Genomic DNA, 17,216 nt, shown 5'->3' with positions numbered 1-17,216 from the left:
GCCTAATCCAACTCCGAAGCTGACTGAGAAATCTCCGACAGTCCCGAAGCAGAGAAAAAGGAAAAACACCCCGACTGTTGTTTATCGACAATTTCGAGCTAGCAAGCTTCTGTACCTAGTCGGCCGGCAAAACAAACGCATGCGGGCATTGGCATCACCATGAAGCTGTACGCCATAGGGGATCTCCACCTCGGCCACCGGGTCAACAAGGAGGAGCTAGCCAACCTCCGCCCGCACCCCGACGACGGCCTCATCCTGGTGGGCGACATCGGCGAGACCCCGGAGCACCTCGAGCTGGCCTTCTCGGCCGCGACGCGCAACTTTGCCCAGGTCTTCTGGTGCCCCGGCAACCACGAGCTCTACAGCCTGGTGACGCAGACGAAGCTGCGCGGGCGTGCCAAGTACCAGGAGTGCGTCGACGTGGCGCGGCGGCACGGCGTCAAGACCCCCGAGGACCCCTACACCGTCTGGGAGGGCGCCGACTACGGCGACGGCACGGGCGGGCCCGTCATGATCGCGCCCGTCTTCACCCTCTACGACTACAGCTTCCGCCCCGCGCACGTCACGCGCGAGGGCGCGCTCCAGTGGGCCGAGGAGGCCGACACCGTCGCCTCGGACGAGTTCCTCCTGCACCCGGACCCCCTACCCCTCGCGCGAGGCGTGGTGCGACGCCCTCGTCGCCGAGACGGAGCGGCGGCTCGAGGAGGCCATGGCGGCCTACCGGGCCAAGACGGCGGCCGACACCAGTATTGACCAAGAGCAACAAAAACCGCTATCCCTCGTGATAGCGAACCACTGGCCCCTCCGCGAAGACCTCATCTACATCCCCCGCGTCCCCCGCTTCACGCTTTGGTGCGGCACCAAGAAGACGGCCGACTGGCACACGCGCTTCAACGCGAAAGTCGTCGTCAGCGGCCACCTGCACGTGCCGCGCACCGACTGGCGCGACGGCACGCGTTTCGAGGAGTGCAGCCTGGGCTACCCGCGGCAGTGGGAGCCGGCGCGTGCGCAGGGGCTCAACATCAACGACTGCCTGCGCGAGGTCCTGCCCGGGCCGGCTTCGGGGCCGCCGCCGGCGACGACGACAGCGGGGAGCGGTGGGACTAGGCCGGGCGCGGTTGGGGGGTATGCGCCGCCGCAGTGGAGGCGGTATGGGTGAAAAGAGGGGCATATATTGTAGTATCAGATTATGCTACCAAGTGGACTTGATACGATTGGCTGTGAGCCGTCGAGTACACAGCTGTCGGGTAGTTAGTCTCTTATCACGTCTAGGTTACGGAGGCATGGGTATATGCACGTAGCATGTACGACGAACTAGAGCGTTAGAGTGCCCTTTTGGAGGCAACGGGGCGCAGTATAGCATTTGGGCGCGTTCGGGACATCGTAGCATCCTCCCTTTCGCCTCGATTTGAGCCATGATAGAATTACCTTTAGTATTGAATCATATCCCCTCAGCTTAAGCCCCGTTAATGGCTGCTTGTTATGATGACTTCCAGCTATTCAATGCAGCCACTGGTCCGGACATATGTGTAATTATCCCACGTTTCATTTGCATCGGTCACATCCACTCTCACGATGTTTGTTGAGGGGTGACCCCGGATAGAGTAAGTAGGAGCGCATAGACAGTGCTCATTTATCTCGCATCAAGTTCAATCTCTGACTTTCGTACTAGTTGCAAGTATAAACCCAAGCTTTTTTCTTCTTAGAGAAGTACTGGAAACGGCTTCCACGCATCTGATAATTCGTCAATGTCAATGCCACTATCCGTTTTCATCGATATGTAGTACGTGCCTAACCTTGTGTTCTTTGTCCAGCGTTCAGTCATTGAAGTATGACGTCGACTCCCCATGCTGTAAAAAGTTTTGCAACAAAGCCATGTCTGGTATGACCACTTCCAATGTCAAGTAAACCCGATGACCTCCTAGTATCCCTGTATAGTGACCATACAACCACCCCGTCCTCTTTACGTATCGGAAGCACGCATCACGTCTCACGTATCTCCATCGACCACAAAACTGAAACCAATGAACATCCTCAGAGTTTTGACTTGGGTAGTTGGTGTTTGGGCAGCCCTTTGGTTCCTAAATGCCAGACTGCAAGTCGCCCTAATACAGGGACTCGGGAAAATATGTGTCCATGAGTGGGCAGAGAAAAGGCTCCCACCTTGCCAACCTAGGGCTGGCCTCGGGATGGATGCCATTATCAGGGCGGGAACCAAATTTTCTTTGGTTGCGAAGCAGGCAGACGAATTTCGCGAACTGCCCAGAGCCCTTCAGCTCGCCCGGGACAACTTCGAAGTGGTTTACAAGGCCCTAGACAAGGAAGGGCGAAAGCGCAAGGGCCTCGAGGCCGTCGCTATTTGGGCTTCAAGGTACAGATCAGGGCTGGACCAATGTGTTGATCTGTGGACGAGAGTATATGACAATTCTGTAAAAAAAAGCAGAATGGGTGGAAAGCGTCATGGTCGACTTACGGCCTTATGTGGACGACGTCTCTGGACATAAGCCTACACTCGACTATGCTTTAGGTCATCCCGATGGAAGCTACTCCATACTGGAAAGTAAAGTCGAATTGTGGGCATACAACATGGGTGGAATGTACGACAACTTTTTAGCCACTACGGCAGGGACTCGTAGCCTACTCAGTACATTACTTGTTACAGTGGAGGGTTTCAGAGGAAGCGTCAGAGAGAGCTACGAGATCTTGCATCAGGATGAGAAGGATAGATCGACCAGCGAATACCTATACCAACAAGCTCCTTGCGGGTTTTCAAATCTGTGTGGGGTGATCGGTGGACCAACCCATATGTCGGCAATCGATCTTCGAGACCTAGTCGAACGACTACAAGACTTGCTACAGACACTTGATGATGTCCACAAGCTGGTGTATGGCGCCATGCGAGCCTACATTAATATGTTGGATATGGCAGAAGACCATTATGAGACACTGATGTTGGCCTCGGTCAATAGGGGATTCAAATGGGACTCGGCGAAGAAAGAAATCCTGATCAGTGCTTACAGGTGGAAGCTCCGACTACAGCAACTAATTGACCAACTTTCAACTCAACAAGGACAGTTGCATAGTAAGCATGGCGAATTAGGCACTGAGCCCTTGAGATTTATACATTGCTACCAAAATCGAACCAAAGGGATTCTTCATAGTAATTAAATACTAGCCAGGATAGAAATACAATACCAGATTCGCCTTGTTGACAGCCCTTTTTTTCCCCTAAGTTCTCAGTGTCATAACATGAGTTAGGAGACGCTATCGCATGAAGAGCACCATAAACCATGTCTCCTTGGGCTTCGCACAGTAAATACCAAATCCATACAGTATTTTCATTGGATTAGAGGCGTAGTTAGAAGTGGCAGGTACTTCTTTGTATATCAAGTGCTGTGAACGTGTAGCAGCAAGGGTAATCGGGAATAGCAAAAAAAGACAGGGCAGCCGTTGACCGTTTTCAGCGGCGTGTTCGCATTTCTTTTTTGTGTAATCCCTGAAAGGATTAATGCTAATTCTACACCATCAAAGCAATAAAGGCACCTTTGGCCTACCAAGGGTGATATTATTCGTATCGGCAAGGGACGTCCAAGAACCAGGGTCCTATATCTTTTTGGTACCAAAATAGCAGTAACCATTACTTAATTAGCAACAATAACACCAGTAATTGATTGGACAGACTACCGAGATGCGTTTGCCATGGTCCCGGAGAGAGTCTGCGACACCTTTGTCGCCTTCTCAGTTCGCCGTGCCGGACGATCCAGAGACCCCACAGAGTCCTCGGCATTCTCGGATGGTTGACAATACGCCGCTGCCTCCCTTTCCACCGGATCCACGCACAATGCGTAATCTGCCAACCCCAAAAGTCAGGAAGCGACCAGGGTTCTTTAGTCGCGCCAGAGAGACGGTCAATGACGTACTGTACCTTGTCCTTACGCAGCTAAAATGGCACTTGTTCACCTTGGACGGCATCCTTTGGACGTACAACTCCCGTCTTGTCCGCGGGTTTGCCAGCTGGATCTACAGGATGTACACCACCAGAACCAGAGTCGGGCCAGTCCAGGTTAACAATATAGTCCCCGCTACCGGGGGACTAGTAGCAGGCGGAGGAGCGACTTTCCTGGCGTGCTTTCCGGGGCCTGCGGATGGGCGGTGAGCAAAGAGACTACATCAAGGAAACACAAGAAAACGACAAACTGCAAGGCGTCGAGCTTTTGGAATCGGCCAAATCATGGGATGCATTCACCCACAGCATGAGGAGCGGAACAAGCCAATTCATCACGATAAACAAGAGACTCGAATTTTACATTGACGACGTCGTCGTCCGTGTGGCCCGTATCAGGGAGCTGCTGTATTACCCGAATGACGTGGCCGTCAGAAGGCTCAAAGTGGAGCTCATGAGCTGTATAAAGACGTCTATTGTAATTCTTGACAAGATGTGGGAGAAGGCAGCTGACGTGCAACAGCACACGGATAAACTGGTGCACTTCATTAACCAGATATTAGAAGCCGCGGAGTTCGGAGCTCTGAAAATACGCCAAGAACAACTCAAAAACAATAAAAACGGACTGGTCTATGCGGAGGTGTCATGCGAGCTATGGAACCTTTGCGGATTGATTGGGAGGCCCAAGCCGATCACAGAGCAAGAAGTTACAACCCTGCTGGACACCCTTAACGAAGCAGTGCGGTACCACAGCGCGGCAGGGAAGGCAATTCAATCGATCATAGACATAATCACAGATACCAACTACAAGCTTAGTGAAGTTGCAAGTGCAACTAGAGACCAAAGGAAGATAGTTTGGAATGCCACGCAAAGAGAGATTAGACACGATCTACGGCTTCGAAGAAATGAGCTTCGAGAAAAGCTAAGCGGACTTTCTACCCTGAGCCATAAATTCAGGGTCTTCGATGAAAGACCCAAAGTGCCGAATCGATCGACACATGTCTTCGATTTCCCACTTATCAATCTTGATTAAGAGGAGACGGGGCGGCCGTACAAAGAAATCAATTAAGGGAGTAGGATGAACGAACGAGATACTATAGCATCATTCTAAGTCTTTAATATACACCTTCAAGGCCTAAGAGATCATTCATTAATTCTTTGATCACCTGGCAGAATTAACCTACAGCAGTTTTCCTTCAGCCGGATTAGGATAAGCTCACTATCCTTTGTCGAAAAACTATTTGTACGAACTAAGACCTTCCAGGGCGCTTTCATCGGATACTATTCATACCAAAAGCCATTTGCTACCACGACAACTTCTCTGTACAAGAGGCCAAAGTGAAGATAACAAAAAAAGCAACTAAAATGTGCGCGTATAATTCTTTGCGGATGCGTAAAACTCTCGAATGGGCCTAAAGGATGCAAGCTACAAGGATCAGACTTGGACCGGTCAGAATTCGCAAAATCTATGTGGCTGCTTTCGGCTTGCTGACAGGAAGCGCAGTATGCTACTTTGCCCTGTGCCTTCTGGCATTCGTTGTAATGGGACGCCTATGCGAGTGCACCGTGTTCCAGCGACATTTGAACGCGTGCGGTGGCGAAATCAGGACAACTGTCGTGGACGTATATTCCAGCGCGCTAGCCAACGTTTCCAATGTTATTATCTATCACGACGCATATAACGACCTGTCATCCGACCTTTTCATTGCATCCTTTAGTACATACGGGATCTCAGGGGCTCTGAAGCCTGCCGAGGATAGAAGATATCATATTGAGACCACACGACGTTTGGTTCAGGGGTACGGTAAGCAGCTCGATGAGTCGCGCGCTGTGTTGGAAGATCTAAAATTCAGTTTCAACCATGCACCCCACGAAATCAATATGGTAACATCCTTTCTGGTTGAATATCACATCCGGGGGGTGACCGGCAAGACGGCCTATGTTTGGGGACTCCTAGGGCTCAGATATTTATCTAGTCTCCAGAGGCTGGAGTCGGAGTTTTTCGACTGCATACAACAGAATCTGAAAATATTGGATCAGATGCAGACAATAGTGGATGCTACAAAGGGGACCCTAGACAAGTTAGGTGTTCTTCTTGGACAACTATCGGAATCTGCACAATACAGCTTGGACGTCATCCAGGACGACAAGGTCCATCGGACACGTGACGGAATGGTTTATCCTCACGTGTCTTGCGAGTGGGCGACCCTCTGCGGACTGCTCTGGCGGCCGAGGCCGTTTGGGCCCTATGAAATGAGCCACATACCCAAAGAGCTCAGCAAAGTGGCGCGGCATGGTAGATTGGCAGGCGATGCCATTGGAACGATACAGACGGCCAATGAGACCAACCAGCTAATACTCAGAGAAACCAGACAGGCGCTACTCGGGATTTTGATGGGTGCGAACAAAACGGGGGAGCCGCACTGGGAGGGTGATAAAAATGCAATATTGATGGAGTTGAGACGCGGGAGAACAAAGCTACAAGACCGTTTCTCCGACCTCTCGACTATACGCGACAGCTTCAAGGTTGGCTTTGAAAAGCGCCGGCCACTGAATCGACCAGTGCCCAGCTTCAAATTCCCGAGACTGGATGGTTAAGCTAGAAATACAGATGTGCCAATGAATTCAAGTAATACTTTCATAATGTATCCTTAACAATATTTACTCGCGGTTAGGATAATCTGTCTTAAGTGCAATATGGACTGCTGGCGTAGCACATGGCCTTTCTCAAGTTTCACATCCATCCACCTGGGATCCAGGACAGATTCAATACAGCCTACCATCACCAAAGCAACTTCGTTGGGGAATACTGTCGACTTGTATCGAGTGACAGCACTGGCTGACGAACACGCCCCGAGCGCCTTTGCCCCGACTCTGCGAATTGATCCCTTGAGGTTCGATTGCAAGGATGACTGTATCAAAGACTTGGATTTCAACTTTCACCTCTAACGTATTAGTGTGAATAGAAAAAGGATGGCTGAAGAGGAACAAGGGCAATTCTTACAGGTATCCGTACGGCCATCACAGAGTGAAAGACCGTCACAGTTGTAAGTTGTACGTGAGATTTATTAACCTTGGCTTAGGTGGCCAATGGGAAGTTGAAAAACATCATGCTGCATTGATCTTCTGGGTTTTGCGCATCCTTCTTGAATTCAATTTGTTGCAGCGCTGTAGCGCTTGGTCACCTATTCTGGGAGCAGTTTCCCCAGTCCCCCAAAAGACGGGGCCGACTTGTCCTTCACATCACCTCCACTTCCACCTGCCCTTGTGACCATTGCTCTGCTTTACTACGGGCAAGGAACCAAACATTCCTACAGGCCAAACTTTTGGTTCCAAAAGAACTGGACGGAAATCAAGAAGGTAAGATTTTCAAAAACCGGAGCATTGTAAGCCAGCTTAACCCGGCAATTGCGTTGAGTGACTCTCAACATCAATTCCTTCCCGCCTACCTACCAAGCCATTGTCACTGACGCTCGCAACCCGAGATCGATTGCGCCCAGACCTACCTTAAAGACCATTTGGAGCCCAGCGCAGCCCATTATGGAAAATTCCAACAGGTGGTACATAAACTCAGGGACGAGGCTATTTCCCTCCTCGAAAGGCCATCCACGCCTGAGGTCAAGCCCGTTCCCAGCAAACCCGCTGATTCGTCGTCGGTTCCTTCCGCGCCGCCCACACCCTCGTTTGTCCCAACAGCCAGCCAGCAGCCCAGCCCTGCCATCTTGGCATTCGGAACGGGCCAAGATGTTCGACCTACCGGCTCTGTAGTCGATTCTTCATCGCTCGCTGTTGCCACCGCACCCGCTACGGCATCTGAGCCTCCTGTCTCGGCATCCAAGCCCACTGAGGCTATAGCCACTGCCTCCAGCACTAATCCGTCCGACAAGTCGAACCCATTCGATGAGATTAATCAACCTAGCTTATTTGGAGCGGTGCAGCCTACCAGTCCTTCCTTCGGCTCCAACGTTTCAGCTACGCAACCTACTTCGGCAACCGCAATGCCCAAGAAGAGACCTAACCCGCCCGAAAAGTCCGAGTTGGAAGTGGAAGCGGACAAGAAGCGACCCCGAACCCCGGTTAGTCCACAAGGATATAGCACAGGGTTGTGCGTGCAATCATGAGAGAATATGTAGCAACTAACCTTGTGTTAGGCGCCTACCAGCAGAACCGTCCGCATAGGCGAGCTAGATTCCCGGGAGCGACCGATCAAGATCGAAGGTGTTGTTTATGTTTTCCGACACCCGGTGACATTCGTCGGACTTGGCCTTGATCCTGTTGTCAACCCAGTCGAGAATCCAGGAAAATTGTGGCGAGACGCTGACTTCCCCACCGCCGGTTATTCACGTGGATTGTACTTCACCAGGGGTGCAATAATGACTCTACTAGCGCTTCGAGGTATGTCCCAAAGCAATTGTATTATCAAAGGTTCAACTGACTAATATGCAATAGTCGTTGACGCCAAAGGCAACAATGCGAGCGAAAGTCAGCTCAAAAGTGCCAGTTTCTCAGTAATTGATGCTTCGGATGCATAAGATTTCATCAGTTGGCCGTCCTGCGCGAAATGGTACGGATAACATCTGCAGGATTTCCGCGCTTGCGATACGTCAACTATGGAACACCGCATTCGTCGGCTACGAGTGTGACGATCATGTCTGACCTGAAGGGATAATATGTACGAGTATAAAGAACCAATGGCAGTGGTCAATGCAATACCGCGGATTGTCGATCGTTCTGTCTTTGTCGATTGCCTCTGGATGGGCTCAGAAGTGGCACAGGCGACAGACAACATTGCAAGACACCCGAAGAGCTGGCAAATTATGACATGGATACGATAGATGGAGTAGCCTACTAATACACACTGAGTCCACTGAGGCCTTTTCATATAGCGTTCGTGACATCCGACTAACAGCCATTCCAAATGTCAGTAATGTACTCCAGGAGATGTTCTTCAAATCCATGTAGAGCAGTCCTGCTCATGATGATCGATAATGGGAACCAAGTAGCTTCAATATGCTGGCTGTTGTGTATACCCTAATTACCATTCATGTACACGTTCCGCTATCAAAAGAATCGACAGCCGGTGCAAGTCGTCAAAGTGACACTCAGCCAAGCTGCCTTGCCCACGCCGTCACGCCATCCCAATCCGAAACTCCGAGCTAAAACTCTTGTTTTTCATTTCTCTTCATCCAGTTTCCCCTCGTTGGAACACTCCCAATGTCATGATGTCCCCATCGCCCCCCTCAGTTGGACGGCGACGAAACCGTAATGGGCACGCTCGACAGCGCCGCAAACGTCCACCCTTTGTCGGCGCCGTGGCTCTTGGAGAGGTTGGTCTTCATGTAGCACATGTGGGGGTCGTCGTTGGCCTCCCCCAAAGTGCCCCAGCCGGCGCCCTGGCAGTCGCGCGCGCGGGCGCAGGCGTCCATGCAGTCGGGCATGGAGATGGCGTTGACGGCCTCGAGGTTCTTGGCGCCCTCCTGGTCGCCGAAGTCGATGCCGCAGTAGACGGTGAACTTGTACTTGCTCTGGGCCGCCGTCGAGGTGTACTGCGTGTTGTTGGCCGTGGCGCCGTTGCTCAGGCACGAGTACTTGTCGGCCGCGCCCGTGGGGTGCGAGGAGGTGGTGGTGGGCTTGGCGCCGGACGCGGTCGCGGCGGGGGAGACGGTGACGAAGACGGTGGGGAAGGTGGAGCTGAAGAGAACACGGTTAGCAAGCGACATTCGTTCGGATATCTGATTGAGAAGATTGGGGACGGAGAACTTACGACTTGGCGGCAGCAAGCTCCGACTCCTTGGCATGGAGGTTGCTCTGGCTAACGCCCAGCCCGGCGGCGAGACCGATGACCAGGCCAATCAACAGGAGCAGCAACAACATCAAGGCGACGAAGAGGCCGCGCTTCATGCCGAGAATCATTCCCTTCGGAGACCCCTTCGCAGGATGTGACGGTGCTTGAGTCGCGGCGGCGGGTGGATACTGGTTGTGGCCCGCCGCATGTGGATCGGCGGCACCGGCGTACTGCTGGTGTTGGTGGTACTGCTGCTGGTGGTGTTGCGGCACCCCGTGCTGCTGACCATAGCCACCATGTTGTTGTTGCATCTCGTCCGCGGGCATCTTTTCCGTGGTCGCGTCGTTGCCCGCGTGCTGGGGCAGCACCTGTGGGTACAGGTCCTGTTGGTTGTTGTGCTCCATGGTGATGATGGTGGGTGTAGATCAACAAGGCTGAGCCCGCGCTGGTGCTGGCGGGTCCTTTCCCCTTCTTATATATATATATATGTCTTGGGTATATCCGAAGGCTGCTTCTCTAGCGCGACAGGCCGTCGGGCTTCCAATTGCCTAGTCTGCAGCTAAGGATCGTGAGAAGCCGAGACAGTGAGACAGACGGACTTGATGAAGGCGGCTAGAATTACACTTGCGACAGAAGGTCAAGAAGAGACAGAAGTGCGAACGGGGAGCAGGGAAAAGGCCGTCCCCAACTTTGCCATGATATATCATTTCGCATTTCTTTTCTTCGTTTGCCGTGACTCTTCGAATCAATCTGCCGGCTGCACGACCCCCGGTCGTGAATGGACAATGTCAGCCATATTTTCAGCTGGGTGGGTTTGTCGCTGTCAGCACTTGGCGAAATGCAGGCAAGCTTTAATTTCGACGAGGACAAGAGCAGGGGGCCCCGTCCCCGAATTAGGGGGGCAGTGCAATTAAACCTAGCGACTGCTTAGGGACCTTCGCGCTGTCGATCCCCACCGAGATTAGTTGGTGGCGGGCCGTAGCTAGCAGGCCACGAGCCTTATTACTGCCTTACCCGCCATGAAGCGCCCGCCCGCGCGCACAAGCAGAAGCAGAAGCAGTTTGTTTTCCTTTCTTCTTTTCTCGTAGATCGCCCAACGGGCCAAACGACATCCGCGTGATGGATGCAGGTGTCGCATCGGGGCCGATTGCGACGTAAAAAAAAGAAGAAAAAAAAAGATGGGTGGAGGTGTCCAGGCCTTACCAGTGGAGAGAGAGAGAGAGAGAGCGAGGAACCAGATTTGCCAGATCTCCAGGCTTGGAGTTGGCCCCCAGCCCTCGAATGGACATTACTGAGCAATGCCGGTAGTCAATATCAATCGCGATATGCAATGAGATTGGTAAGCATTTTGTCAGAAAACTTGTGTTCCCCAAATGAGGAGGCGCATCTGTCTGACATCTCATTCGCATGCGTGGCTCGACAGCCTGCATCCCATAAATAGATCTGGAAGTGCACTTTCATCTGCACACTTACACAGGTGGCGCGGTACCGTTTGCGAGACAGGCTGACAACGTCGTTTGCCCCTGGGGGCCAAGCAGCCAGGCAGCCTCTCTTACTGAATGGCATTTGTCCGTCGCATCGATTGATAGCACGACAGCTGTGTACCATAACGACAAGCGGGTAAGGACTCGACAACGATGTCTGCTTCTTGAATTGACGACCGTATCTCCAATGGTTAGCAGATGCCTTTCTTGCATATTTGTTTACTTTTCTTATTACACTTATTGTGCCCCATGTATGCGATCTTGCTGCAAGCAGCCATGCAGCAATGACCTCACGCGTGAACCCGTCTTCAATGAACCAAAGCTGAGAAAATATAGATCCGTTGGGGCCTCTCCAATGATTCCATCGATGCTGACCTAGTCCGGGATTCAATACGCCCAATCGATCGCTTGCCGCGCTGGATGCCTAGATTCACCAGGCTGCCAGGTCTAGCGGTTCGGATGGTGCGGTAGAGAATATGGAGACGCACAAAGTGACACGAGAGCACCTGGAAGTTGATTGAGGAACATGTTACCGCACTGCTTATCTGGACAGTAATCTATGCACCATTATCCATCAAATCAACTCTCGGCCCCGGCAAATCGCCCCCCTCTGAGTACGACATCATGCGAGGGGTTGTGCTACTCAAAATCAAGCCGTATCTGAATGGTCTCAATCGGCCCAGGATGGGGTTCCCGCAAACACTTCCAGCTCCAGGCGTTCTGGAGGTGCTGTCTCCGAAAGCGATCTTCCATATCGTCATAGCCCAGCAGCGCGATGCTGTTGAGACGAGTCGCCGAAAGGTCCGATGGGAGCGTCGGGTGCGATTATGAGAATGGGGTGGTCCAGGACATCGAACCGGATCCCGATATCGCGGGCATTGGCGTGAGTACAGCACCCCTGTCTCCTTCCTATGGACCAAACAGACCACCCCACGTTGGAAGGACCACTATTTGTATGACGGGCCATCTTGGCTATCTCAGTTGACGTTGGAATGGCTGTTCTATCGTAGACACTAACATTCTCCAAGATAATCGTCAGTTTCATAATCACGGCCTGGCTGGTCGTTGGCCTTCTCATCGATTACTACGCGCTATACCACGATCCTTGCTTGCGACGAGAAGGTGGTCGTGGGGATCGGAACCCAGGCGAATATCGAGCTAATCCTTTGGATGTTTGCCTCTACCGGGCGAGGGATGTGATATTCCATACAATGGAATCAGCTTTGGTCAACAGTGCCAAGGTCGCTGGGCATACCAAGATAATGGAGAAACTATCTCGAGGGGACTATCGACCGGGCCCTGCCACGGAAGCAGGCCTTGTCAAGGTTCGTTATGCTCCTCTGACCACTTCTACCAACCAAGTGTATTTACACAAATCGCTCTAGATTATGACAGCCCTCAGCGATCTGCAGCTATTCACCGGCCCGTCTCTCTTGATATGTTTTTCCATTGCCCAAGATGGTATGCTGGGCTACCACTGGAAGACTATCACGCGACTCTCCTGGTTCTCAACCATCACCCATTTGGCGGCACTGAGCATTTGGCATCGGCAGCCGCATAATCTCACTTTCAAACAGGTGCTGCGCCTCATCCTGATGACCTGCTTGGCCATAATGCTCTTAGCGGCGCTCATGGTCACGGCAGACTCGGGATTCCGAGATGACTATTACGCCGTCTGTTACATGCGCGTGCCGCGGCCCCGGTTCAACATCGCCAATCCCGATGTGATCTTCTCTCGTATCTTGCTTTCCAGCAACTTTGTGATCCAGTGTTCCAGGCCGTACAGCCTGACCGCCACGTCGCCGTTCCAGTCAGCCAAAAACCGGGTATTATTAATCGTACGCCATATATTGTCCTGGTTCTGCTTTAAATTGCAGCGTCTTTCATTGAAGGCGGCCCTCTTTGTTTTTTATGGCCATCTTGCAGCCGCTCGTGGCGTCCATGATATATCTGGAAACGGTCATGTATATCATTACGTCCACTGCTTTCGAGGTAAGCATAACTGGCGAAACCTCTGTTCGTCAAAAACCGTGAAGCCAACGAGCTAATTGGTGACTTCATCGTATCTAGATATACTGGCTTGTCAAAGCCTGCGAATGGGGAACACTCCGACTCCTCGAGCTTCGGACCAAAGGACCCCCTGGAGAGAACGACTGGTCCTTTGGGCAGATATTCCCACTCGCGATGTTCATAGCCCCTGTCTTCCTAGTAATTGACAACGTGGGGAGGTCCGGAGCCGGCCCGGGCCCACCTGCATTACCAGCAACCCAACATGCTTCAAGGAGCCCGAGGGTGCCAGCAGCAAGACCATCAAGCCAGTATTTCAGCTGGCTGGAACAACAGTCCACGGCCCCTCAGAGCACCCTTCCAACGCGCCGACTCCTCTACGTGGAAAAGCTTTCGCCGTTATTGATCAGCGTGCTAGGACCTTTGACACCGAGGCCACAAGATGGCAACGCATCCACGATTGTGAGCCAGTGGGGCTCGCGACCCCCACGGCATGAACCGTTCTTCTTAGGCCGCTACAAATCAAGGTCATGCTTCGGTGATCTGGTCTGGCAACTGTGCCTTTGGATCCTGTTTGCAACATTCTTTCTTGTACTGGTAAATCTGGAACAATTCGCTCCTATTGTGAAGCTCCTCCCGGATATACCCCTATTCCCCACCGAGCAAGACCCACTTGAGAATATTCTGGTCGATAATCAGTACGATCAGTCGCCATTCTATGCCTTCGTTGTACTACTTGGTTGGCTTCTGCTGTTCCAACCCGTCTCGTCGGTCCTTTCCATCTTCTTCCTATCCAGTCGGTGGCTGCAGCGCCGCTCACGTAGCCGCTGGGGCGTGGTCGTGCGCGTCCTGGCGGTCGTGTGTTCGAGCGCGACCCCGACCCTAACTGACCTATATTGCAACCTGATCCAAGCCGCTTGGGTTTACGCAGGGGTAGTTGCAGTATACATCGCGCTGTGCGTCGGTTCGACATTCTCCTTGGTTGGAAGCCATGAGCTGGAAGGTTGGAAACGGCTCTCGGCCGAAGTCGAGCTGGCTTCAGCGGCTGCACCGTGAATGGCGTTTTTTACGGACTCTTTGGTGCTAAATGCGAAGTTCTTGGCGCACTCGCACACATTTCAGTAACGTAGAACTTCATTCATACGTCGCCCTCTGCCTCTTCGATCAGCCGCTCCATCGCTTCGGCGTCGTATTCTTCGCAAAGGACCATCCATTTGGTCCCATCGTCCCGCATCTGCTTTTTCATCTTGCGTCGAAGAAAGGCACGCGGCTCTTGACTTGGGTGGCTGGGCTGCTGCTGTTCTTGCTCGAAGACCCTCGGATACCGGCCCATTATCACAATGTTGCGACTATACGACGGCGGAGCGGATTCAGGATAGGGGCCCCAGCCAACCGTCGGTAACCGGCCCATCCACCATGTCAGGACCTGCAGCGGGTCGACGTCCCACGCCACCACGGAGCCCTCGTAGTCGTAGAGCGATGCGTGGCACACCAGGTCGTACAGCAGTCCCATCGTCACGGGACCGCGGAACCGGATGAGGGCCGTCGAGTTGGACATCCCGCCCGTTTGGGAACGCCCGCCCGCGACGAGGACCAGCTCCGTGGGCGGCGGCTGCGACACCAGCATGGACCGCCAGCTCGCGCCAGTCCGCACGAACGCGTTGTGTCTCCGGCGGCCGTTCTTGGTGTCCGCGATCGGCAGGCGCCGAAGGTCGGGTATTCCGAACCGGAGCGAGCACTTCCCATGGCCCGGGAAGAAGAGGTTCTGGAACGCATGTCGCAGCACCGGGTTCGGAGCCGCGGGAGGAAGGCTGTCCTCCCAGCGGCCGCCCTCGGTTTCGTCGTCTTCGGGCTGGAGGTGGAGGTGCTTCTGCAGCTGTGGCGACCGGTCGATGACGTCCTTCCAGAGCCGGCACACGCGCTGGCCCGCGACGAGGAGCCGGCGGATGCTGACGAAGGTGAGGATGGCCCCCAGTAATTCTGGTGTCGCGAAAACGGAGTCGCGGGCCGCACACGGCGGCGCTGCTTTGATTTTGGGAGCGTGCTTATTGCGCGATGCTTCACAGCGTTGGGCTTTGGTCAATCGAGGTTTCGACTTGGTCATGGTTGCGAATGGGCGATCAAATGTCGCGGTGGGATGATGAATTGAAAGGCACGCCTGTTCGTGAGCAGTTTGGTAATTCTGATATATTTCGTGTTCAGTAAGTAGTTGAGAGTTGGGGTAATGGCTGGCTCCTGGCCGGATGACTCACCGTAAGCACACATGATGCAGGGAGTCCCCAATACGAACGGCTCTAAATATTCCACTTTACAAGAGGGACACAAAAAGCGGTTAAACTATGTTTAAATAAATTATTAAACTTGCACAAAAATTTAGACAATAAACTTTACCTGGCATAAAAAGTGGCCTGCGGTAATTCAACCTGTCTATATTCCCTCGTTCTTCATATGAGAAATAAGCGAGCACACTGGAAAAGGGGCTGGTCACCCAGCAATCCTCGCATAACGTACAAACCCTACGAGGAAATTATGAAGCAACTACTAGATGTATATTGGAATGGCGGCTGCTTCATGCAGGGATCTGCCCTTCTCGAACTCTTCGAGAGTTTAGACCTGCCAATAATGAGACAGCTTAGTGAATACCCTTGAGGCGTTTGCCTTTACCACTGCATTGGTAAACCCAGAGTATATGGAGACCCTGAATTGGGCGCAGAGTTACATTTGGTCATACATGAAACATAAGCCGGCCTATGGTGCAACGCGCCACCCCTGGCAAAGCGCCGAGGGTTTACACTAAAATAGCTAATATTTTAAATAATTATGTAAAATCGAAATAATGAGCTATAATTAATTTAAAATTAGATTTATAAAATGCATTTCTTTTATTTAATTAATTTAAAATTAAGATTTTAATTTTTTAATTCTTTTCTTTAAACGAAGTATATTTTAAAAGTATTTCTTTTTACATAGAAAATACGTTTAAAATAAAAAGTACGAATATTTTAAAAAGTAATAACGTAGTTTATTATTAAATCGGTTATATTATTTCGTTGGTTAATTTTTTTATTTCTCGATTTTTTTATAACGTGGTTTACCACTACGCGACGTATATTACTTGGCGACGCACCTTTTCCACTTCTCAACCCTTTTATATAAATTAATTTAATCATAACGCTTAAAATTAATTAAAACTATTCGCTATCCGATTCCTCGCTTAATTTTATATTTTTTTTATATATTCGCGTATTATAACCTGTTTCGCCGTAAACACTACAGCGCCTTCCACCGGTCGCCCTCCGCTTCGACGAACCCTTATTTTTATTTTTATCGGGCGTTAAACGTTTTCTTTTTATTTTCTCGTTTTATAACTATTAAAATTCCTTAATAATAAGGGCTCTTTTAAGTTAAACTCGCGATTTTTTAGTTGTTCGGCGTTTAAAAAGTATTAAATTAACCTCCTTTGATATATATATTTTATTGCGTATAAAGGTTATTTTATAAGCTATTTTAATTATACTTTTTATTATTTAATTTACCGTATTTAAAATCGGCGTCGAAGAGTTTCTTTAATAAGTAAACATCCTTTTTAATAAAAATAAAATACTTAGTTATTTATTAAAGGTTAAACGGCGTTTAAAGGTTATAAATATTAGTTATTCCCGGATAAAATAAATTAAATATAAACGTTCGGAAACGTATATTTAATTTATTTATTACTTCGTTAAGATTATAAAAGATTAAATTAAAAACGTTAAATCCGGATTTAATATTACTTTTTATAAATATAGCGAAATACGTAGCTTTAAAAGCGATAAAATATTCGAGTTTCGTAATATAATTTATTAAGGCTTTTATAAACAGCTCGTTTTCTTTCGAATATATATATTTTAACGACGAATAAAATGCTGTATTTAAAAGTTAAAGTAAATAAAAAAAGTAGGGAAATATGTTAGTTAAGCGTAATAATATTATTATTTTTATAATATTTTTTAAATCC

At 50.7% G+C, this 17,216-nt stretch overlaps 5 protein-coding genes across 5 annotated transcripts; 3 read left to right on the top strand and 2 right to left on the bottom strand.

Annotated features, from left to right (window-relative positions):
• Positions 1-159: 159 nt before the first annotated feature.
• Positions 160-1,159, top strand: PG986_003756 (uncharacterized protein; the record flags this gene model as incomplete). The annotated part of the gene is made up of 2 exons (XM_066839978.1): positions 160-663; positions 686-1,159. 2 exons carry the CDS (start codon positions 160-162, stop codon positions 1,157-1,159), a joined length of 978 nt encoding a protein of 325 aa, XP_066705042.1.
• A 2,986-nt stretch (positions 1,160-4,145) lies between these two features.
• Positions 4,146-8,475, top strand: PG986_003755 (uncharacterized protein; the record flags this gene model as incomplete). Its single annotated transcript, XM_066839977.1, has 8 exons — positions 4,146-4,687; positions 5,398-5,827; positions 5,984-6,536; positions 6,735-6,837; positions 7,261-7,303; positions 7,501-8,019; positions 8,095-8,338; positions 8,393-8,475. The coding sequence occupies 8 exons, from the start codon at positions 4,146-4,148 to the stop codon at positions 8,473-8,475; spliced, it is 2,517 nt and encodes an 838-aa protein (XP_066705041.1).
• A 708-nt stretch (positions 8,476-9,183) lies between these two features.
• Positions 9,184-10,132, bottom strand: PG986_003754 (uncharacterized protein; the record flags this gene model as incomplete). The annotated part of the gene is made up of 2 exons (XM_066839976.1): positions 9,184-9,634; positions 9,708-10,132. The coding sequence occupies 2 exons, from the start codon at positions 10,130-10,132 to the stop codon at positions 9,184-9,186; spliced, it is 876 nt and encodes a 291-aa protein (XP_066705040.1).
• Positions 10,133-11,836: 1,704 nt separating this feature from the next.
• PG986_003753 (uncharacterized protein) lies at positions 11,837-14,275 on the top strand (the record flags this gene model as incomplete). Its single annotated transcript, XM_066839975.1, has 7 exons — positions 11,837-12,031; positions 12,241-12,537; positions 12,598-13,038; positions 13,090-13,204; positions 13,302-13,368; positions 13,476-13,681; positions 13,731-14,275. The coding sequence occupies 7 exons, from the start codon at positions 11,837-11,839 to the stop codon at positions 14,273-14,275; spliced, it is 1,866 nt and encodes a 621-aa protein (XP_066705039.1).
• Positions 14,276-14,357: 82 nt separating this feature from the next.
• PG986_003752 (uncharacterized protein) lies at positions 14,358-15,323 on the bottom strand (the record flags this gene model as incomplete). Its single annotated transcript, XM_066839974.1, has 1 exon — positions 14,358-15,323. The coding sequence occupies one exon, from the start codon at positions 15,321-15,323 to the stop codon at positions 14,358-14,360; it is 966 nt and encodes a 321-aa protein (XP_066705038.1).
• Between the last annotated feature and the right edge of the window lie 1,893 nt (positions 15,324-17,216).

Source organism: Apiospora aurea, assembly GCF_038362705.1.
Source record: "Apiospora aurea strain CBS 24483 chromosome Unknown utg000002l_segment0_segment0, whole genome shotgun sequence".
Classification (NCBI taxonomy): Eukaryota; Fungi; Ascomycota; class Sordariomycetes; order Amphisphaeriales; family Apiosporaceae; genus Apiospora; species Apiospora aurea.
Note: the sequence above shows the minus strand (reverse complement) of the source record. Positions and strands in the feature narration are given on the sequence as shown.